At 39.9% G+C, this 24,111-nt stretch overlaps 1 protein-coding gene across 7 annotated transcripts; it reads right to left on the reverse strand.

The window, feature by feature from the left end:
• Positions 1-73: 73 nt before the first annotated feature.
• Positions 74-23,962, reverse strand: LOC108111974 (protein enabled). Of its 7 annotated transcripts, XM_041819650.1 has the most exons (10): positions 23,223-23,962; positions 12,508-12,626; positions 4,818-5,139; positions 4,521-4,753; positions 3,790-4,030; positions 2,910-3,632; positions 2,691-2,849; positions 2,409-2,630; positions 2,230-2,350; positions 74-2,165 (listed from the first exon to the last, which is right to left on the reverse strand). In XM_041819650.1, exons 2-10 carry the CDS (start codon positions 12,510-12,512, stop codon positions 2,137-2,139), a joined length of 2,055 nt encoding a protein of 684 aa, XP_041675584.1. In that variant the 5' UTR covers positions 12,513-12,626; positions 23,223-23,962; the 3' UTR covers positions 74-2,136. The 7 variants fall into 7 exon arrangements, with proteins under 7 accessions (XP_041675584.1, XP_041675582.1, XP_041675581.1 ...); XM_041819648.1 differs by lacking the exons at positions 12,508-12,626; positions 23,223-23,962 and adding an exon at positions 8,343-8,991 and having other exon boundaries at positions 3,790-4,018; XM_041819647.1 differs by lacking the exons at positions 12,508-12,626; positions 23,223-23,962 and adding an exon at positions 8,343-8,991 and having other exon boundaries at positions 2,230-2,347; positions 2,910-3,629.
• Positions 23,963-24,111: the final 149 nt, after the last annotated feature.

Here is a 24,111-nt window from a genome sequence, read left to right on the forward strand (position 1 = left end):
CCAAACTTGGTATTCTTAACCCCAATAACCCCAAAGTTTGAATGGTTTAAATGAAATGAAAACACCGACTTGGTTTTTACATACAAACGTTGCTTGTTTATTTCACTTTACGTTCTTTTGTTGAATATGCATATAATGTTTTTGCGCTTCTATTCCGTTCTGATCGCCGCCGATTTATAACTTACGCCCCTTATCGATCTAAGTGAATCCGTTGCTGATTTTTAATATATATTTTGATCTCGAGTCAATGCTGGCTGCTCCTTACTTCTTTCGATTCGTCATCTCATCTCATTGTATGTATATTGAATATTCTGGTTGTATATAAGTGTATAATATATTTAATTTAATACATAAAAAGTTGCGCCCGATGCAATGCGCATCGATTTTCACTTGCTTCGTTTAAAATAGTTTACGTGTGTGTTTTAATATTAAATTGTTTCCATTGTTTTCGCAATGCAAAGATCATATATAAAAATACAAAAATCATAACATTTACATACACACCGGACCGTGTGTGTGGCCGCCATATAACTAGGTATTCCATATACTCTATATAATCATATATATATATATCGACGCAACCTTGCACAGTCAATATAAATTATTGTTAAATTACAAAAAATTAAAATGTATATATGCATTCGAATTATACACAACTACCACTCTCTCTCTCTCACACTTTCTCTTCAGTATAAATAAATTTGTTGTCCACTTAATAAACAATTTCACTTCGTTATGCTTAAGAACTAAACTCTCCATCTCCTTCTGCTTCCTTCTTCTCCTTACCACCTGCCACCTGTCTCTAATCCTTCGTCTTTCTAGCTGTCTGATCCACCTTTCTTTCCGATTTGCTTGGCCTGCTTATCATTCAATAATTTCGCTATTTAGTCTTAGTCGTATATGGAAGTTGAATTGGTACGCATATGTTCAGGATAGGCTTTTCCGCCGCCAAGTCTGAGGGGGTAGGGGTAGGGGTAGGGGGAGGAGTGTACAATATTTAGTGGCTTTCCATTATATATTTATAAGTATTATTTATATTTGTATAATACGCAGCAGTCGTTTGTTAATTTAGCTTTCTAATTTCGCTGTATAGATCGTATAGATCGCTGGATCGCAGTGATTAATCATGTGTGATACTAATGCTAAGTCGCTCAAGCTAAGTCTGAGTCCTGAACACCACGCTCAATTCCGCTTTGAACTGTTTTTATGTTTTTCTTTTATGTTTTTCACTATATATTTCTGATTTAGATTTACTGAAGACTTGCTGGTTCTTAAATTGAGTCGTAATGAGATCGTGTGCTTAGGAAAATGTTATGGTTTTGTTGTAGGAGATACGTGGAGTTTCTTCTTTTTGGAGCCTTGATGGATGACGTTTGTGGAATTGTTTTGAGTCGTAATACTAGTTCCCTTTAGGTTAGGTTAATGAGTAGTCCATATATATTAAACCGTATATATATGTATGTTTTTTTTTGTGGTTGTGTATAGAGAGAGATATACGAGTTCTATGTTTAATTACAAACGTTGTTCATTTTGATTTTGATACGAAACAATTGTAAAAATCCCAGGGAGCATAACAAACTAAAAGATTGAGGTGGGGGGTATAGGTGAGGGGTATGGAAAACAAACGAAAGAGAGGGGTGTTACGAAATACCGAACATTGCAAGCAATTCTCTTGTTCTCACACTAAAATTGGCTTATATACTTATGCAAAATAATGTACAACAGAGTTAGTTATATAACTTAGAAGTCGGTAAGCAGTTCTTCTTCTTCTTCCCTTTAAAATATAATTACTTTGACTAAATTTCTCCTTCTCATTCTTCTCTGCATCTTTGTGTGTGTGTGTGTGTGTGTTTGTGTTAGCCTAGATGTTTTGTTTTAACCTAGAGCAAGTGCATCATAAATATGCGTATCTATGCACATGCCACCGCCTCGTCGTCGATCGATCGTCAACATTCTGGCAATGTTGCGAGCTTCGATCATCGAATACTTCGCGAATGTCTAAAATTACACGACCGGCCGGCCTCTGCTCCTCTCCTGGCTCCTAATCCTGATCTTCGTCCACTCACGGACGACACCAGTGGTGGGAGCTGGGTAGAGCCTGGTGTCCGTTCGCGCTTATCGCGACAGTCATTTGATCTATCTGCGATTGAACTCCGATTTGATAGCTGTAAAGTAATAACAAAGATAGTAAGTACAAGATTCTACGTTTTTCTTATTTCTAGCACCTACCATCTATGATCTCGTTTTTGACCTTCTGGATCTCCAGTCGCATTTCGCGCACTATCTCAGCCTTCAGTGTGTCCAAGTCGCCATTGGAAAGCGCCAGCGACAGGCCATCGCCATTGACCTGCTTTAAGGAAAGAGATTACAGACCTCTGGATTCGGTTTTAATCGGAATTTACACCCACCTTGAGAATGGTCTCCTCGCTGGCACTGCCAAAACGTTTGCGCATGGGTCGCGGTGACTCTCCGCCACTGTTCGTTGTGTTACTTCCAACTCCGCTAGAGTTCCCGTTCGCTCCTTCATGACCACTTCCAGTCGAACCGCTTCCAGCCCCTCCACTCAACTTGTGTGGCAGCGTATTGGACTTTTCCCAGGGTCGCTTCTTTACCTCCGGTTCAGGATCGGGCTACAAAAGTGAAGTAAATTTAGTTACAAGATTCTGGATATTGATGTAAGATCTACTCACATCTTTTTTTTCAGCTTGGGCGCGTCGTCTTGCCAGCGTCTTGGCCATCTCGTCCATCATCGAAGCCATGCCGTTGGAGCTGCGTCCGATGGTTCCATAGTTGCCGCTACCGCCACTGGAAGTGCTGCTGCCGCTATTCTCTGGAGCAGAGGGGGTGGTCTGTAAAGTCAAGATTAAACATAAGTCAAGATGTAAAACTAAAATAAAATATTACCTTACCTTATTTTTTTTGAGCTTGAACTGTTGGAGCTGTGAGGCCAGCGAGCCCATGAGATCTGCCTGGGGATCATCTTTTTTTGGCGCTCCCAATCCAGGCGGCGGAGGCGGTGGTGGTGGTCCTGGAGCACCAGGGGCACCAGGAGCTGGCGGTGGTCCACCCATAGCTGGTGGCGCCGGAGGAGCCGGCGGTGGTCCGCCACCCATTGCTGGCGGCGGCGGTGCTCCGTTAAACATCTGTGGCGGGGCTGGTGGCGGAGGGCCTCCACCAGCAGCTCCGCCAAAACTGGGTGGTGGCGGGGGCGGAGCTGGAGCCGGTGGACCGCCCGGTCCACCCTGACTGCTCATCCTGTTGAGCGGCACCTGACCGGGCTGTTGCTGCGACGGATTCATTGGCGGCGGCATGGGCACTTGGCCATAGGGATTCTCCGCCTGCTGCTGGGGCGGTGGAACTGGAGGACCTCCATAGCCCGGACCCGGCATCGCTGGCGCTTGAGGTGCTTGTGGATGTCCCTGGGGTAGCATCTGCTGCTGGCTGGCATACACGACACTGTTGGCGCTCGCGGAGCTCGGTAAATGGCCATGGCTGACCATGTACATGCCACCATTTTGGAGCGGCGGTTGTGGCGCCTGCTGCTGCTGCGGCTGCGACTGCTGTGTCGGGTATTGGTGCACAGTGAGATTGGGATTAGAATTGGAGAGCACGTAGTGGGGTTGCTGATACTGCTGTTGGTGGTGTATGGGTGTGGTGTTTCGGGGTTATCAGGAGATTCAGATTCAGTGTCAGATTCAGGATCAAGCCAATTTGCCAATGAAATGAAACAGAAATACCGCAGAAATGAGGAATCTGGGATGGGGTGAGGTTTTAGCATTTGGATCATACCTGATTGGGCGCATAGCCTCCTTGGACCTGGACCATTTGCTGATATTGCTGTTGCTGCTGTTGCTGAAACTGTTGCTGTTGCTGCTGTGGGGCCGGCGGTATCTGTGGATTAACCTGCTGTGGCAGGCCATTGGATGTCGGTCCATTACCAGTTGCTCCATAGTGGGATCCCGGCTGACCCATCTGCTGCGCCTGCTGCTGTTGTTGGGGCTGTGGTGCCGGTGGGGCGCTGAGGGAATTCCTTTTTGGTTGAGAAAAGGTTCGGCGTGGGATGGGTATGGATCAATGAGTGAAATGAGTGATGAGACACGGAAAACGGATAAAAAATGTTGGATGATGTTGCACATGGTGGGTGGATAGGTAAACAGTTTCCCCATTTTAGTATTCTATTTTCAACACCTTTTGTATATTTTAAACATTTAAGTGTCTATTTTTTTATTCAGAACTAACTAACTCCCAATAAAATGATAACTAAGATGGATTTATGTTTAAGTTTAAGTAATTTGTAAACCATTAATATCAGTTTTGAATAACGGATAATGGAAATTAAGAATCATAAAACGTAAATGTTTAAAGATCGATAATCTTTCTGGTAAATTGTATTAATGACTATACCCTTTGTTCTTTTTAAATTGGATAAAAACATCGAAAAGATCTAAGCTAATGATTTTCCTCTCTATAATGAGCATGGCGTATCCAACACAATTAATGGAAATGGAAATGCAACCTACCTGCTGGTGCGGTGGTGACCCTGGGGCGTCGGCGGGCTCTGGGGGATGTTGTTCTGGTTGGTCTGCGATGTGGGCGTTTGGGCCGAGGGCGTGACGTGGCCACCTATGCTGTTGTTCTGGCGAAGAATGGCCGCATCCTCGCTGGTCATCGTGCGATAGCCCATATCCTCCTCATACCCATTGCCATTTGTGGGCGGTCCACCTGGATTGTTTGCCACGCGACCACTGAGAACCTATAAATATTTATTTTAAATTTAGAAAAATATATTTACTAGTTTTTATGGTAGATCTACTCACTTCCAGGGCATGCATCATGGCTCTTGCAAAGTTCTCCGCATCGTTTTGGCTTGAGAAGTTCAATCCGTAGACGAACTTTGAGTCGCGCCATTGATGAAATGTGGCCGTGGCCTGGTTGTATTTCAGTCCCTTCAGAATGGAGCAGTTGATCACGACCTCGTGATCCTGCAGTTTTCGTCCCACTACCCGAAAGGTGTTGTTCTGCTGATGATGGTAGATCTGCACCTTGCTCAATCCGGACGAACTGCCTGAGGGCACCCACTTCTTCTGGTTGTCATCGTACACCATCACAGAGGCACGAGCCCCGATAATACTCTGCTCACTGAAAGAAAAAATTGTGGAAATTTGTGATTAATTGCGTAACTCATGCGGGATGTAGGGACCTTGAATGAGTGAATATAATGATAAGGACGAGTATTTCAGTTTAAGCAAAAAGATGATAATATATATGGGAAAAGCCCTTGCCTTAGGAACAAGATAAGGGAAGTGGGTAAATTCACTAAGTTTATAGATTTGAATTATTTCAATTTACAAATATCCCAAGTAAATGAGTCTTCATCAAAAAGGAATGGGAGTGTCTAAAAACTGACTCGCATTATACATTTTGGGACCATGATTTATCATTTCAGAAATTTTTTAAAACTTAGAATGATCGTGGGAAACAGAGCGGAAGTGGTGCCAATAAAGTTTCTAATTAAGACTTCTTTATTATTTGCACTTAAGTGAGTTTAATAAAGAGAAACCAATTTGTAGATATTCTTTTCATGGGATAAGCAGTAAAGCAGTAAAGATTAATGTCAGATTTGTATATTTTACAGAAATATACTAACAATGTTGATGTATATTATTCATACTATAAACTATAATGAAAAATTAACGTGATTTACTTTAACAAAAAGAATGTGCTTTCGAAGAAATCGATTTCCCGACTTCGACTCGATTAAGACTTCCCAGAAAGAATGTCGCAATGAGAAATCGTTTTTAGATCATTAGAACTGCTCTATAGAGTTCCCCCTTTACAGAGCCATTCTACCAAATGCACTTTACTTCAGAACGATCTGCCACAGACTTTTCACACGACTCGAGTGTAAGCAAGGGCTTTGATCTATGCCATGCCCCTTCTAATCCCCAACCCCGAGATCCAGGACAGGAAGTGCAATGCATTTCTTTGTATGCTCACACACCTGTCATGCAGCCAGCCAGTAGTTGATCGTCTCGAGTCGCACGGACCTATTAAATGATTCTAATGAAAGTTCTAATATGAACGTATGTTCGTATGCTCACAACCTTTAGCATTTTTTTTTATCCCCCCGGCCAGGCAGTGCAGTTGACAATTAAAGTCAGCCACAGAGTAAACATGGCCAGCAGCAAATGAACGCCTTCATTGGAAAAATGCAAAGGCGATGACGAGTTGCCTTGCCTTTCCTCAACTTGACTGTGTGTTTCTATCCTATGGCTCCGTTTTTATTTTTTTTTATTTTTTTTTTTGCTAGCCTGCACCGCTCCAAGTTGCTTCAAGTTGTGTGTTACTGGGGGACAGAGAGATAATGACAGAGAGCAGCCGCCAAACGAGTCGAGTCTGCAGAATTCTCGCCACACAGACTTGGCCCGGCCAAAAGCCGCGAGTAGTTTTGCACTTAAATGGAGTGCGCAGATCGACGGACCAGACTGCTGGACAGACGAATCTCAATCCGAATCCCAAACTCTGGCCACAGCTGTGCGCTGTTTCAGGGCCTTATATAACCAGCCAACAAATCGGAGCTGAGTCTTATGAGCCTGCCTGCTTCTGCGGCTTTGATTTGCATCGAATTCGTGGCAACGAAAGTGAAGTTTTTTTTCGCACACAGTGAAAAACAGCATAACAATAGCGGCCAATCAATTTTGAAATTTATGTTTTTACAATCAAATCGATTTCAATCTAATAAATTCGATCATACATATCAAATAATAATTAAAGGAAGTCGGCTTAATCATTTGGCAGAAGTGATTTCTTTGTCTTCGTTATAAAACTGAGTAATATTGTAATGTATTTTATTTTTTATAAAATAATATATGATTCAAATTAAGAATAAGTACGTTAATAAACCAGATTAGCCAATAAGTTGGGATTAGTAATGGATTCTGTTTGTGATTCATTGCGAAGTTATTGCTGCTATCTTTCGCCCTCAAACTACCACGTAAAGTTGCCTAGTACGTGCTTAAAGTGATATTCAAACTTTAATATTAAGCTTTAACTATGATTTTCAATGTGACTCAAACCTATTAGTCCAAGAATGGCAAACCCTATCAAAGTAAAATTTAAACATCTCTTACAAAACTGGGAAAAACTGCTAAGGCAAAGAGGAACAATTTTAACTATTTCAGATTAGATCAATAATATGATAAGCTAAGATATCAAACTGTTGAAATGAAAATACTTTTATAAAGTTCTTTAAACAAAGTGCAATATAATTTTTATAGTTTCTATGATAAATCACCAATTGAGTATATTTTCTGAGTAAAATCCATTCCCAAATACAATCTTAAAAAGTTTTTTTCGCTGCCAGCAGTGCAGCTGCATGAAAAACCCAAATGAAAATCGAAAAGTGGCCAATAAATGGGATGCTCAGCCCATAATTGAGCCACTGGAAATAGCTCTGGGAGCGTTTTCAATATGTGGCAGGTGAAATTTTTCATGCCAAGGGGATTTATTCGTGCGTTAAGCTCAAGTTTTGAAACTGCAGCCAAGTGCAGATGCAGATTCGTGTGCACACGAAAGCGTTTTCCACCTTAATTGGCGTTAAATTATAATTATGATTAAACGAAGAGAGTGCTGGTGTGTGGGGTAAGGTAAAGTGGAGTGCTGGTTTTTTGTGGGGTTAAGAGTTCTTTGATTTCCAACCGATCTTGCTAAGCGGGCCTGAGTAAGACGAAAACGAAAAACGCATTTAAATCCAAGGCCAAATACTACGTGCTGGGGAGTGGAGAAATATATAGAAGAGAAAAGTCAGGGAAATAGGGGGAACTTTTTGGTTTTCGAGACAGAGAGAGAGAACCCAAGGACAGACGCTTAGGGAAGTGGGTTACACATACGCAAAAATCGCTGTAATGCCCCCAATGAATTTATCTTTGACCGAATTATGGCGACGTTGTAATGTGTAGTGTTGTTTCTGTTGTTGTAATTGTTGTTGCTGGAGCAGATAATGATGTATGTTGCTATATAGATGTTGCTTGTGTTGCTGCTGTCCCTGCTGCTGATGTTGATGTTGTGTCGATGATGATGTTGCTTGTGCTGCTGATGCTGTGGCCGTTGCCGTTGTGGTTCTAACTGAAAACGACACGGAGCAGCCCAGTTTGGTTGAGGGTTGAGTTTTCGAGGGTTGGTGATTCGGATTCACCGAGGGATTCGAGGGCGAAACGCATTTGCGCAAAGTGGAAAAGATCAGAGAAGATGAGGAGGATGGGGATGAAGTTAGGGTAGTAGATGAACTGGCTATCGATGTGGCTGCACTTGATGAATCTCTTTGAGCTGCTGTTGGTACATACAACATTTGATCCTGCTGCTGCTGAGATCTCTGAGGCGCCTCATAGATGGGTCCTGCCTTTGGACTAGCCTTGGGTAATTGCAACACCAACTGCTGGTGCTCATGGTAGCGCTGCCTCAACTCCTGCTGCTGGTAATGATGATACATGGGATGACGATAGTCCAGCAGATCCAACTCCTGCAGCTCCTCTATGCTATAATACTCCGATTTTGAGCTTAAGCCACTAACTTGTGGCGACACCTTGTGATGCAAGCTCTGGCTACGCTTGATCATCTCCCCGGTATTGCCAGAAGCCACCTGAAATTCGCACATGCCATTTCCCGGCTGCTGGTGGTAGGCCAAAATCGGCGAGGAATTGGCGGCACTCGATGGCTTCTTGCTGGTGAACGAGGTCTTGGCATAGAGCTTCTTCATGGCCATTAACCGTTGGCCAATATTTGCAGAGGCGTCACAGACACTAAACAGATCCCACGATCGGATCCCACACGTAAGCGCATACACGATGAAACCAAAACGATCGGATATATCGAATTTATGTTTGCCTAGGCTCTTGCCTTTTGACTGACTCTCTGCCCACTGGTCACCGATCACCGAAGACCGATCTCTGAACACACCCGAACGCACTCAAGACCCGCTGGAGACTAAAGCCAAGATCCAGACCGAGATCGAGACTGGGTCTCACACTGCCCCGATCTCGTCGGAGTCGACTTCCAAGACAAACAAAGCCGAGAAAAAAAAAGGCGAATGAGCCAACAAGACGAGAGCAAGAAAATGAGAATCGACTCACAATCTGTGTTTTTCTCTCATTTTATGCGGCTGCTGCGCTTTGAATTTTGTCTAAAAGGCAAATAATTACACTTCAAAGTCAATAAAATAATGAGAAATGATGAGATGTGCTATGGCTGTTGTTCGCTGGAATGACCCCGAGATCGTAACCGAGCATAATGGCCAGGTAGATAGTGTTAGCACAACCTGACTCACAGACTCAACTGAAGATTCCCAAATGGCATGACAATTAAAAGATGAAGGGAAGTAGACTAGAAAGACTACTGGTAAAAACTATTTAAAAAACATCCTCTTTTTACACAGTTTGGTAGATTATATAGAAGATCATAATAAAAATGTAAAATATTTTTATTTCAGATTTTTTCAGGGAGAGATAATATGCCAACTTTTGAAAGGGACACTAACCTTTCATTAGAAATTGTTAATAATAGTAAACACATATTAATGCATTTTTAAGACAATTCACAATCATTATATGCTTTAAGTTTCTTATAAAATATAATATGCATTTCTAAAGGGTATGCGATAACTGCTCGAAACTTACAAACCTAAGCCTGGGGCCTTTTCTGCTGCCAGTCTTTAAGCCGCGTCGACGTCTCGTGACCGTCGTTTAACCAGTTCGTCATTCAGTCACTCAGTCAGTCTGTCCATTCGTCAGTCGGTCAGTTTGAGATTCAGTGAGTTAGTTCCGTCCGTCAGTGCGATAATTACTTAAGAAACGAGCTCAATAATTTATATTTCCCCCTCGAGTCACTATTACAAGTATTTTTCCCTCTCTGCGTTTTCCTTTCCTCCATTTCAACTGTTCTTTGGCGGCAAAAAGTCGAGATTAGGGCGGACAACAAGAGGAAAACCTAGTGCACAGCTAGCTAGTGTAGCATGTTATGAAAAATTCATATATAAAAATTCGAAATCTCAACCTGAAGCACTCAACTCTTTGAGATCTCAGTTTCTGTTTCTGACTCGTTGGCGGCTTATGTTTCGGTGTGTTTTTTTTGCCCCTTAACAATTCTTAAACGTAATTTCCAATTAACATTATTGTGGCCCGTTGTAAGGGGTTGTGTAGTGGCTGTTGGTGGTTCACCGATCTCTGATTTGAGCCAGCCGATTATCGTCTAGCTTTAATGGCTCTGTCAGAATGGTTCAGTTCAGTTAAGTTTGGTTTTTTTTGAGACCCGAGCGTGTGCCGCGGCTTAAATGATTTGGCAACTAAATAATTCTCTCGTTTCCAAGGGGCAAAACCAGTGTGAGTACTATAATCCATATGGCTGTCTATAAAAACCCGCAGGCAGACATCGGGACAGAAGAAAACAACAACAAAAAGAGGAAAAACAAACAGGGCCCACACATGTGAGCAGCGGAGTCACAGCGCAAAGTAGGTTGCCAGGCAGTCAGGAGACTGAAAAGAGTTTGCCCAGGGCAAACAGCATTGGACTGCTGGGGGTACGTGGGGTCTCAATCAATATCGAATATCACTGCGCGATAAACTCGTCACGGGAGGAGCGCTTCCTGCCGTGGCTACACTGAGAGAACATAATCACTTTCTAATTAGTACCCACATTTTAGGGTTCTCCGCTTGAACAGCTTTTGTGACAAATATTTCTTACCCTATATTTCTATAAACCCTTTTTTAATACTGTTAAAAGGATGATAATATTTTATTGCTCTCTGAAGAAAAATAAAATAAACTTTATCAAGAATATTAAACGCTTTGTGTTCTTTAAATGGCTCGTAAGAATGGAAATTAAAAATTTAAAGATTGAGTTATCTTGGAAAATATTATATTTTAAAAAGTATAATTAAATCAATTAAATCATTTTACTATTAATAGTAAACCATAATCATAGTTTGTTCTCAATTTAATATGTTTTAGAATATTCTTCCACACTTTTTCCAAATTGTTAGTCTAATTTTTTCTCAGTCTATCAGTCACTCATAAAGCCTGACAAAAGCCTGGATTTGGGTCACACTCCGGCACCTCCTCTTCAACCTCCTTATCCAACGGCACAGGTGACGATATGTTGGAGTCCATTCAGCTTATTGGGACCGACTTCAATCAAGCTCGAAGCCGAAAGGATTAAAGTTGAGTTCAGGAAAGGCAGTCATATTTATATATCCACAGTCCCGGTGACTTAAACCCAAACACAAATATTGCTCGGTAAAACCGTAAAACTCGTTTCGTTTGTTACCGGTAAACATATTCTGTTTGTCAGCAAACATTAAGGTTTTTAGGTATAGATTTTTTTGAAAAACGTTTCATTCTTTGAAATTTAATTTGATTAATGCACTTTGATAAGACCAGCAATTATGGCACGGCAATTAGGGAGCACTTCACCGATAGATGCATTTTATAGAAACAGGCGCCAGTTGCATCTGCTGCTCACCTATACGGCAGACTTCCATCGAGCGGCTCCGTGGGACAAATGTTACCCATTGAGCGGCGGAATTTCAACTGGGATATCCAGCAAACTGGACAAATTCTGGGTAAAAGCTGCGCACAAATTAAGTTTAAAGCACTCGTTGGCTAAGCTGACCGGATTTCCTTGGAGACACAACATTTTAATGATGACACACCCAAAAAGTAGAAAAAAAAACAAAATAAAACGCAAACTTGCAACGCTTTTTTGCTTATTCACAATTCATTTATCGTAAGGGGATGGTGATGTTACCAGCTTTTCAGTAAGCAAACTCCCCAAATGGGAAGCCGCACCCCGCTTTTTAGACCAAACAAATTATGGGGATTAATAAACGAGAAGCTAGGCTGCTCCACTTCCCCAAAATTAACCCCCTGCCCATCCCGAAGGAAACTTGGGTTTGGGTTCGCCATAAATTCTGGCAAATGAGCTTCCAAAAAAGGTCGACCCATAAATTTCGCAGGCATCAATTTCGAGGTGTCAAGTAAACTAACTTATGGAAAATGGCTAAGGTGTGAGCATCCGGGAATTACAAACTCAATTACGATGAAAGCATTGAAATTGTCTTTTGATTATTAATAAAAACTGGAACTATTCAATTACTCAATCGATGTTATTCCTAGCCAACATTTAAAAGGTCTTTAGCTGTATATAAGCCTTACTTATATAGTAAGAACTTGCAGTTTATAATAACCCTTTTTAGTTCCTCATAAAATCCAACATAAAAGGTTGACCCATAAATGTCATAGACAAGCACAATCTTAAGGTGACAATCAGACTTTCAGAAAATGTGAAGCTCGGCGAATATGTGAATTGAACTCAATTTGAATGAAAGTCAGAAATTGTCGTTTGCCTAATTGAAATGTCCTTCGCGAGCGATTGACAACATAACTTGTATCTGGTAGCTACGTGAGTAAGTGTTATTGTATCTATTCATTGTCAAATGTTCTGGCCGTGTAAACTTACGTCATTGCAATTTGGTTTGTGTTGTTTTCCTAGCTGGCTTCAGCTGTGGTTTCTCTTCGGTACTTTCGGCTGTGGAGGGAAAATCGCTTCCAGTGTTTGGCTTTCCAAGGGTATGAGATCTGCAAAGACCGGAAAAGAAGGAGAAGATACAGATATAGATACGATTACGGTTGGTTAGCTCGTAAATCAAGTGCAGGAGGCCGGTACACACGTGTATACCACAGATACCACTTCTTCTTCTTCTTCTTCTTCTTGTGTTGGGAAAATCAATGGGAATATCCCCCTTTTTCCTGTCTAGCTAAGTTTGCCAATTTCCTTTTAGCCCACGAGTGGAGCTGTGAGAGTAGTTGTATGCCTTTTTCCACTTAACTTGCTTTGGGGAAAACTAATCGAACCGCCCGTGTTGGGGCCCTTTTTCTAACCGAATGGCTATGAATTGATATTGGCCAAATCATTTTGGCCACACCGAACACAATATTTTATGAGGCATTTGCGTAATGAGGCAATAGCTTTGAAAGCAAACCAAAAAAGGTAAACGAGAAAAGAGGTCGATGAACTTGAAGATAAAATGTAATAAACTTAGTTTCTTCTAAAGAGTAACTCCCATCGATTTATCGATATTTGGGAACCTTGAAAACCGCACCAGAATAGAACCCATCAATTAACCATGGGCAGCAGTGAAAGCTTGGCTGATGAATTAATAACCCGCGCAGAACAATCAACTCGGTATTAGCAGCAACCTGAAACGAATTGCCAGACTTTTTCTTTCTTTCTAATTTTCTTTATTTTTCGGGCAATGACAAGAGACACGAGTCATAATGGAAGCCGCAATAAACAAAAGTAAAAATGGAACGAGGCATTTGCATTTTAGAGGCGGAGAAAAAATCAGGTCAGTGCTCTAAAGAAGATCTGGGACGCCCCTCGCAAGAGGGCCAAGAATTTTGACCCAGTTTTCTCTCATTCCCCACTCCCCACTCCCCGGAACCACCACTAAAAACCCTACTTACGTCATAGAATTCCGCCTGGAAAACCTTCATTCAAAAGCACGCACTTGTAGTTCTTTTTTTTTACCCGGAAATGTTTGTGCAACATTGCTGCAGCGAACCAAAGAAGTGGGAGGAGTTGGGTGACTTTTTAATTGGAAAAATGTTGAAAATGTTGGTAGAGAGTATGAATTACCCCTGCGTTAATAGGACAACATTTTACCAGTTAAATTTTGCATACTCCGAAATGAAAGAAAGCCATTGAAGGGCAACTTAAAGGTGTGGGTGGAAGATGGGAGGGTATTTCGGTACTAGGCGCACATGTGCTGCTTCTTCTTGTCAAAAAAAAAAAATATGTACACACACCCCCGAAAATGACGCCCCTGGGTAATTATCCAAAATAAAAACCTTAACAAAATAAAACAAACAGAGAGCAAAAATGAAAAACAAGTGAAATATTTGGCACTCGGCAAAGAGGGAGGTTAGACATAAGGAAAAAGGAAATAGAGGTTGTGACCAAGGGTGGTTTGGGACAGCAACCCCTGACCAAGAGTTTACACTTTAGACTGGCTCTCTTTGGCAAAGGGAGGAAGCAGTCTAAGGGATCAAAGTTCTTATATAGAGTAAGTTCGAATTTCAATGTTTAACCCGATTCGAAGGGTGACTACCGCATATATCGCTTGACAAACTCAATTGTGTTTACGTTTTTATTGTTTACCTAAACAAATTCTTAGAACAATATTATGTACCCTTAGTCAAAGTACAAAAATAAGATTTTTATTCACCTGTGAGTAACCCTTAATCTATATCCACTGTACTTTTAAGCAGTTCTAGGAACTCTTGCTAACTCTTCTTTAGACTCCTATTTAAAGCCATTTTCCGGGAATTTCCACTACTCCCGATGATGTCAGTGGGTTAGGAGTTGACTCATTTCCCTCCTCGCGTGTTATTAACAATTTGTCAGCCCGAACGGAACCACTCTTGTGTCCTATTCACAGGAGAGTCGGTTGAGTCAACGCTCCTTCAGCCCATTCCCTACAAACTCTGGATTCTCCCTTAACTCCACTTTTTGTTAACCTGCAGTTTACTACACCTTCTACACAGAAAACTAATTTCACTACTTTAAAGCATATCTACTCGGTATTTTAAAGACTTTTCTTTTGGAATTGAAATTAGCAAACATTAAATCTAACTTGGTACCTAGTAAATTATATCATAACTTGTATAATAATTAAATATAAACACTCCATTACCTGTCTTTATAATGATGTTTAAGTTATCACTAATTAACTGCAACAGAATTCAACATGTGCTACTTTTTTGCAATGTAAAATACTGAAAATACCATTTCTAAATTACAAATTTTTAATTTAAATTACCTTTTTTGGCTCAGTGCCCTCCATTCATTTTTCACTTGCAGCTCATAAAAGTCGCAACGAATCCTCATTAAGTCTGGCTAACTTTCCGTGCCCCCTCCCAAACTCCCCCTTTCATTTGTCTTCTTGCCACTCGCTTTATGCGGTAATTTCTGTTGTCTCCCCTTTTCTGCTTTTTGCCTTTTGCCCCCCAAGGGAAGTGTTTCAGAGTAGGAAGCTTGGATGGTAACTGGTTTTGGGGCCAGGCTTTGTCTGCTTCTCTTCGGTTTTTTAAAGTCATTTGTGGAACTCCCGACTAGGGACTTTCGGTCAGGGGTTTTGGGACCTGTGTCCGCACACGTGTTGGCCAAATGGAATTACTCCACAATTTGACTGCTTATTTGGGTCGCACTTCGGTACTTGTGATCTTCGCAACTGAAAGATCTAATTGATCGATTTGCGAAAGGAGCTGGGCGATAATCGATGGATGGATGGATTGGTTTTAAGAAGAATGAGACACATAGTTTCGGGATGGGAAAATTGTGTTCCCGTTGACCTGAATTCCCAGGCATATCAAAAAACATGGGGCTAGCCAAGCGGCAAGTCATCATTATCATCATGATCTTCATCTCCGTCTTGGCTTCTTTATTTTCTGTGTTTTGCCTTTGGCAGTAGCTGCAAATTAAAAACACACATATCTACAAGTTATAAATTTTGCCAAAGTTGTTGCATGTTTTTCTGTTTTTTGTATTTTCTTGGGGCAACCACTTTTGTGGGTCAGTGACTTTCGATTGTGGGCGTGGCCATCGTCTAACGTCGCCCTAGCCCCAAATTAACCCTAGACAGCCGATCTTCTGTTTTAACTCATTTCGTAGATCGATCTTCGCTCTGATTCGTGAAAATTGAGGAGTGGTACTGGCATATTTGGAAAACATGCATTTTTCCCCGTTCAGCGTTTTGCTTCAAAGCGTAAAGTTAATGGAGCGCGGCAAATGTTTTTTTTGTTCTTGTTGTCAGCGATAATTATTGAATAATGATTCAATTGTCTGTTGTCGTCGGTAGTGTTGAGGAATTTGTGTGTTCTCTAGCTGATAAAAAACAACAAACCAAAGAATGAAGTCTAACGTTTCCCACTACAAAAGGGGAAGTCCATTAAATTATTACACTGTCACTGGCACAATGGAGTGCGGTGCCTACAAATTCTGTCACAATGCAGCACCAGCCCCTCCGCCTCCCATTCCCCCCGTGGCTTTTCCACAATCCACTGGCGGTGCACAAAGTTCAAGTGGGGAGCATCATAAAAATATCATAATCATAATATAATCTAAAGGGAAGCAAGCGGGTATGGTTACTTTGGGTAAACGAAGTTTAAATACCCTTTAGTATTAAGGCAAAAAGTATGTTATAAACTAGCATGCCTTAAGCTAACCGTTTTTAAAATATATTGCATACCTAAAAGGACAAATGAATCGGTTGTTATAAGATAATTAATTCGAAATTTTTTAAGCCATTTTTAACAAAGAAACAAAATTTAACCTATCATATCCTACATAATAAGCCTATAATATCTCCTCAAAGGGGATCACAAATCCAGAAAAAATGGGAGGGCCAAAGCATGAGGAAAGTGAGAAAAAAACAGAGAAAAGGGGCGGGGAAAGTCACTGCAATTGAGCGAGAAATAACAATAGAAGCAGAACGGGAAGGCAGCCAACAAAAAGAGTTCAAGTTACAAATTGTCCAGGAAGGCTGGAATGTGTAAAGGGGCAAAAAAGAGATGGATACAGCGGGAGAGAACGAGATAGACGAGTGCAACGCCACCTGTGGGCCATTCTATAGACCGCTTAAGATCTGGGAAAAATAAAAGGCATCCCAAGAACAATCTTAAAAACTGCAGACGAAGGCAAGAAACCCAAAATTGAAGTTTAGTGGAAGCTTTTAGTCGCAAACAAAAACCAAAAAAAAAACAAATCCCAGGTCCTCGTCTGTAGACTGCACCCCACCCCACCCACTTTTCACTTCCCAGTTGATGGTGTTATTGTTGCTGTCGTTTTATATTTTCCGTTTTCGTTGTTTTTGCCGATGTTGGAAACTTCAGACTTGAAGACCGAGAGACCGGAAGCACTTCAAGTGCTTGCAATTCCGTTGAGCAAAGTGCGGGGGCTATAAAAAGGGGATCAAGGGGAGAAGTTGGGGTGGGTTACAAATACAAAAAAAATAAAAATAAAAAGCGGAATGGATTGACTTTGCAATCAGCTTCGCCTGCAACTTCGACGCGATTTGAATTTGGTTTCCATGACCGCCCATCGTTGGAAAACCAAGCTATGTGAATATCAGTCCCTCTATAATTATGTTTTCCTAACTGAAACTGAATTTTAATATGATCTCAAAGATACCTTGGTTAAATTTATAAAACTGAACCAAATTTGGTAATTTAATACTTTAATTTATGATTAAGTAATATGAATTATATAAAACATAAGGATTTCTAAAATGTAAAAAAAAAACATTTCCCCCTCTTCTGACACCAAAAATAAAAATATTTTTGTGATTCATTTTACTGCAGAAACGGCATTTAAATATTTTTATGTATACTTTTATTTTAGCCTTTGAGTCTCAGCAAATATAAATCTCAAGTCTACCCGATCTGTATTTATTTTGGTTTTATCAGTGGAGCACTTCCCGTTTTCGAGTCGAGGGAAGCCTTCATATTTGAAGATAACTTTTTATCTGAAATATTTGTGGGGCCTTTCCAATGCTGTATGATCTTGCCACATCAAATCGCCCACAACAGAATTCAATTATATTTTTGGCGTTCTAAGAATTGTTGATATTCCCATTTCTTGTAGTGATTTCTACCCACTTTGCTTTGCCTCGCACATTTTCATGATCAATTTTCACATCGCAATTTACCTTGAAACGGAAAACAATAAACTTTCTGACTTTGTTGGTTTCCTTTTTTTTTTATTTCTTCTCTGGAAACGAGTCCAAAAATATAATTTTGTTTATGCGTTTTACATATATAGAATCTTTTTGGCCAAATATGGTGAAGAGCGAGAAAGCTTCCAGGCACCCAACAAACGTCTTACTTTAAAGAATTGTAAATTAGCCGCAGACATCGTAATTTGGTTTTAATTAATCTGCAACTCATAGAAATTATATGGCTCCGCATATCTAAGGCACTGCATCTGAAAAATGAGGGTTTGAGGAATATACATATATGGTTATATATATATACGAGTATACAGCTAGCCAAGCGTTAGAGCGTGAAGTAGTAGTCGAGCCAGAAGACGAGTTGAAGATGGGGAACCCATGAAACTGTGGGCTAGGTCCACGTATTTCTCGGCTTTTCATCTTTATTTCTTCTTGCCGTTTTCTGTTTGTTGTGGCAAAATATCTAGGCCGTAAAAAATGGTTAAACGCCAGAGCAATTACCAGGCCAAACAACTTGAGGAGAACGTGGTTAAGTACGAAGAGCAATGCCCATGGCCAACTACAGTGAACTCCCAACTGGGAGGTCTAATAAAATACGGTATAATCTGCATCAGCAGCTAGCCAGGAGAACTCATTTCTTGGCCACTCACATTACATGGCTTACATTTTTCTGTCATATACTTTTCTTCTGCGCCAGAAGAATCCAAAGAACAATGAAAGCTGCCCACTTAAGCGAAATTTCATTTCTGACTTTTCCGCTTATCTGTGCAGTTTGCGCCTCGGTTTATATCTGCATTTTATGCCATATATAGCTATCGGATTCATCATATATACTCGTATGTTGTGCATACGGAAACAAGGCGCATTTGTATGAGAATGTTCAAGTTTAATCTGAGTTGGCTGACGTTTTTCCTCGTTGCGATTGCAAGAAGGTTTAAAAATAACAAAGCCTCTGATAAGATGATAGGCTAATGGGTACCTTTTAAACGGCACAAATGAATCTTAAATTCGAGTAAAATATGATTTATTGAGAAGTTTCTTTTAATTAAAGTAATCCTTTAACTGTAGTAAAAAACTCTACATCCTTAACTCATGTGATAAGATTTAATCATCTTGAGTTCATTTAAGTTATTTGTTAAAAGTATTTTGTTGTCTAAAAAGAAAAACGTATCTAGTACTCATATTTCTATGTAAACAATTGATAATGTTTTGCTAAGCTATCTAATAAACTAATATGTATTTTAGTTAAGACAAGTATTTAGCTAAGATAGTAAACTTCCAAGTTTAACAAATTGTACTATATATGTTTCTCTTTTACAGGGTATGGCCATCTCTTCAGCAGGCATCTGAAAAATTCTGCTTTACTTTCCAGTTTTTTACGCTGTCAGCTGTCTCTAGTCGTCTGGCCTGCTAATTTCCTCCATTAACTATTACTTAATTGCCGCTTGACACGATGTTTAAAGCTTCTCTCCCATTTCCCCACACTTTTCCCACAGCTGGCGATAAAATTCCATTCAAGATAAGATATCAATTTTATCTGTCTAACTCAGCTTTTGTGAGTCACATGCAAAATACTTTTTGCCGATATCCAATCAAATCAGATCAAATCATTTCCTGAATTCGCGCAGAACAATGCGAAGAGAGGAAATACAGACACACAAATCCAAAGATATAAACATAAACAAATGGTTGAATCAACAAGCGGCCAAGTGAAAGATATTAATTAGTCGGCGTGGCAGAGGGGGCAAGTGGATAAGAAATATTCTCTAATGAGAAAACCCAAACACGTTCCACACATCCGATTCCGATTGCCGGTGTCCGCTTCTGTGGATCATGAATTATGCAGCCGGCGTTTAATAAATATAATGCATTGAGAAAAATATTGAGTATATCATATAAACTTCGATATCATTTTACAAAACTATTTCCAGCCACTTAAAATGACTACTAAATCTTTTAAAACCTCTTTTTCATAGTGAATATCTTTGAATTTTCCTAAAACATCTTTAAATTCTAAAAATACTTTAGTCATACTATCTACTATCTAAATACTACTACTTCTAAATTTCTCACCATTTGAAAACAATTTATTAAGCGATTTCGAGCTTTATTTTTCTCTGTGTAAAATTTATATATTGTAAAAAAGCCATGCAATTGCTGGCTGGTCGTTGTGCTTCAATAGAGTTTTAGTTATAGAGTCATTAGACAAAAGAACTATGTCACGAGCCGTTTTCCTTGGCCAAGTGGAAGGAAGCTAGCGGTAATGCTGAGAAAAAATCAGGGAGAGGAGAGGGGAAGAAAAACAAGTCTCAAGATTCCTAGCTCTTCATGTTGGTCCCGCATCTCCATAACTCAAATACAGATTCAGATTCCGATGCGAACTGAATTGAAATGGATTGGATTGGAATGGACGACTCGAGTGGAAAGTGGGAGGAAATGGATGTGGATATGGAAGTGGACAAGCCTTGGCAACAACAATGCGGAAATGTTAATTGGATTTGTTGTGGCATCCATGTGGGTGGTTCGCTGTAGACATCTCTCGTTCAGAGTTCAGGGGTCAATGCATCGTCAACCATATCAACCTCAGCTATCCCCCGCTTGCTTCGCTCTTTGTTTTTCGTTTAAAGCCAAAGCTGCCTGATATGACACCGTGGTTAGTCACAAAAACAAAAAGTTGACGCGGCCAGTTGATGATTCAGATTTTAAGGTATTTTTCGCCGTAGTTTCTTTTCGATGCATCCGCCCAAAATACCTGGAACTTTTCTGTAAAGCCTCTGCGTACCAAACATTTAGTCATCGTTAAAATCCCAAAAAAAAAACAACAGTAACGCAGTGTAAACAGGGAAAGAAGTGTTATCTCTATAGTTCACTTTAAGTACGGTACAACTTTGATAAAGCTGCCTTATGATATCACTTATATAAACACAGTAATATATTTAGAACAGAATATAATATCGTTATCATATACCCTCGGTTATAGACTTTTTTTTCGTTAAGTTGTACTTCTATAATCCTCCCGTTAAATATTATCTTTAAAACTTGATTATAATTATTAATTAAACAATTTATTAAATATTTGTTCTATTCAAATTTTTGTGTTTTGTTTTATTTAAATGTTATCAAAACTAGTCCAGATCAGATAAAAAACCAACTTAGCCAGGTTCGACTGTAAAAGCTGATAAAATGGAAATGGGCCAAGGAAAAAAACAACTACAAAAGGGGAGCATATTGTCTGTTTGTTATTAACCAAAGCAAATCGTAAAGCGAGGACACGTGTGTTTTGGTTTTGTTTTCCGATTTTTTTTTTTCGGGGTTTACTTAAGTTTTTTATCTTATCTAGTAGCAGCTGGAAAACTAGGCTAACGGTGTTCAAATAACTGTGTCGTCACACCCTCTTTCTTTACCTCTCTATTTCTCTTCGTTACACCTTTCTCGTTCTAATGCAACAATTACGAAATCCGCGTTGCATGCGGCCATGTGTTTTGGAATTGGTTTGGCCCAAGGGAAGACCAAAAGGAGGAGAGAATAGAAGAACGAAGAGTAGGCCAAAAAGATAGGCGGAGTAGGTAGCGAATGGAATGCAAATTTCTATGCGCAATGGAAGTTCCGCTACTCGTATTATCATATGGAAATCCGAGTTACGGAAATCATACTTAATACGATTCAGAAACGTAAATTTGCAACACAAAAATTATTGCGCTTAAAAGCAATATTTTTTGCATGTTTAGATGAACTCATTCATATTAAAGCCGCAATAAGCCCCATTAAATTTATTGGCATTATTACTTTTTCTAAAATATGATATATGTATATGAACAATACCGACTCGTTTAAAATCAAGCTAAAAAAAATGTATGGTTTATAATACCTAAACTCTTTATATATTTGAGAATTTATTTCAAAGTTAACTTCTTCCTTAAGTTCAAAAACTAATAGGTATTAAGGGCTTCGTATGTTTGTTCTTTTGTTTTTTGAACTCAAATCAAAGAATCTAAAAACTTTGGAGAGATGGGGATTTATTTTTGATAAATATGAACTCAAGCTATGAAAATTGTATGGCTGAAGGTTGTTATGACTGACTTCCTTATAGTAAACTATTTTTAAAATAAAGTTACTTTAAACAATAATTTGCTAAGAAACTACAAGGCTTTTTGTGTCCCAAAAAAAATAAGTTTGTTAGGTTAGAAGAATTGAATCGTAATGAATCAAAATACCTTGGAATTGTGTAATTTAAAATGCTGATTTTCGGCCTATTTACGAACGGGTTTTTGGTTTTAGCCCTATGAGTGTTGTGTTGGGTTTGTTTGTGTTTTTGGTTGGGTCTTTGGCCCGCTTCATTTGGCAAGCGAGCGTAAAAGCCGAAATATGAGTCATGGCAAGTTGGCTGCCATTTCAGGGCTAAAAGGAGTTTTGTATTCTTGGTTTGTTGTTATTGTTGTTTGCTGGCTGCTGGTGCATTGACATTTAAATGTTTGCGGTGGAAAAGGGGGCTGTGGAAGAGGAAGAAGCGACTGGAGAGCTGTGGCATAAATTAAAGTTCAAACAAACACGAAGAAGAGGAGGAAAATCGAGGCTGCCCCACCCGCACAATCTGCGCATCTCTCTCTCTTTTTTGGGAGGCTCTCTCTCTCTCTGTCATTCACTGCCTCTCTCTTCTTCTTCACCCTCCCATTTGGCAGGTTTTTGTTTGTTTTGCGGCGAAAGAAGCCCAAGAAGAAGCAGAAGCAGCAGCAGCGCAATTGCTGCCAAAACAAGAAGAATAACAACAACAAATGCAGGGGGATAAAGAGAGGGGAGCTAAAGAAGTAATTAAAGCAAAGTCGAAAAAGAACAGCTGCCCCTCTTCTTTTACCTCTACCAGCGCTACAGAAAATGAAAGAGTCAAAAAATCCGAGGATTCTAGCAAGGGGGAATTGATCTCCACATATGTTTTTTAACTGGAATATTTATTTTTAATTTGTTTTTTAACATGTTAATTTCATTTTTTAATTTATTTTTTGTGGAGTTAAAACCCCCTTAAACTTCAATCCATATGCGCCCCTGCCTATAAAGAAAACAGGTTTTAGGTGCAGGCAAAAAAAGGAATGAAGAAGCAGTCGGAGTAACGACAGCTGTTTTTAAAGGGCCCACACTTAATTTGCACAAATCTAAGCGATTTTAAATGTTGGCGAAACTATCTAAAAACTGCCCTCGCACGCACACACACACTCGCCCCTGCACGGAAAAGGAGAGGTGCGCAAAAAAGGGCGTGTTTGTGTAGGAAGAAGAAGCAATAAGTGAAAAAGGGAGCAGGAGTAAATTGGCAAACAGAAAGACGGATTTATCAAGAAAAAACAGAAGTCCCAAAAAAGATATTAAAAGAACAAATAAAATCAAAGAGAAACAATCAAGTGCATTTCCTGGATTAAAAATAAGATCTTGCAAAAAACAAATAACAAAAACTTACCACAACATTTTGGTCGATTCCGTTTCCACAGCGAAAATGCGTTGGTATTAGTGTGCGGCGTCTGCTCTGCTTCTTCTTATTCTTCAGCTTCCAACCGAAAGAGCGAGAGAGAAAGAGAGCAAATTGCAATTTTCACCTCTATGTCGGTTTAAAAAATAATTGTGATTTAAATTTTTAATTAAAAAGCTTGACTTCTTTTTGTTTTTTAGTTGCACACACACACCGAAACAAACACAGTTAGAGAGTGAGTGGGCAAGAGAGACAGAGAGAGACAGATTACGAGAGCGGGCGGGCGGGGGAGAGAGAGGAAGAAGCGAAAAACTCCTTTTCAAGGAGTAGACACCAATTTTTCTGGGTTCTCTCTCAACGCGAAATAGAGTTTTTACTTTAGCAAATTTTATTTGATTTTATTTTTGTTAATATTAGTACACCCATACACTCATACACACACTTTTTGCGAGCCGAGGATGTTCCTTTCGACTAACTCCTTTTTCTTAAAGGGACTCTGTCAACTAATTGCCTGTTTTCGTGCTGTTTTATTTTCTGATTATTATTTAAACAATCCAATCACTCACAGCTAATTGCTGGCGTTTGGTGGTATCATTTTCCGCGACAGCACCAAACAAATCAAAGGAAAGGCGGCGTTTTTCCCCGGAAAAAACAGTCCGTGTGCGCTTTGCGTTCCGTTTCGTGATTCGTTTTCGCGCAGTGTGACCAGACAGTGATACGACTTTACGACTCTGTGGTCTGGGTCAAATACGAATTGTCTAATTTATACTGATGTATTTTACGTTAAAATGCTCTCTCATGACGAATCTGGTCACTTTATAGTGGGAAGCAACGCACTTTCATCGGTTTAAAAAATATAAAATTAAATATGTAACCATTT

Source organism: Drosophila eugracilis, unplaced genomic scaffold, assembly GCF_018153835.1.
Source record: "Drosophila eugracilis isolate 14026-0451.02 unplaced genomic scaffold, ASM1815383v1 contig_90, whole genome shotgun sequence".
Taxonomy (NCBI): domain Eukaryota; kingdom Metazoa; phylum Arthropoda; class Insecta; order Diptera; family Drosophilidae; genus Drosophila; species Drosophila eugracilis.

Excerpts from the sequence above, each read along its gene's own strand:
- LOC108111974 (XM_041819644.1), bottom strand. The coding sequence starts at position 8,761 with ATGGCCATGAAGAAGCTCTATGCCAAGACCTCGTTCACCAGCAAGAAG. Across the intron at positions 5,140-8,342 it reads CAGCAGCAGGATCAAATGTT|TGAGCAGAGTATTATCGGGG; the intron begins GTATGTACCAAC and ends TTTTTCTTTCAG. Across the intron at positions 2,850-2,909 it reads TCAAGCTCAAAAAAAATAAG|ACCACCCCCTCTGCTCCAGA; the intron begins GTAAGGTAATAT and ends TTGACTTTACAG.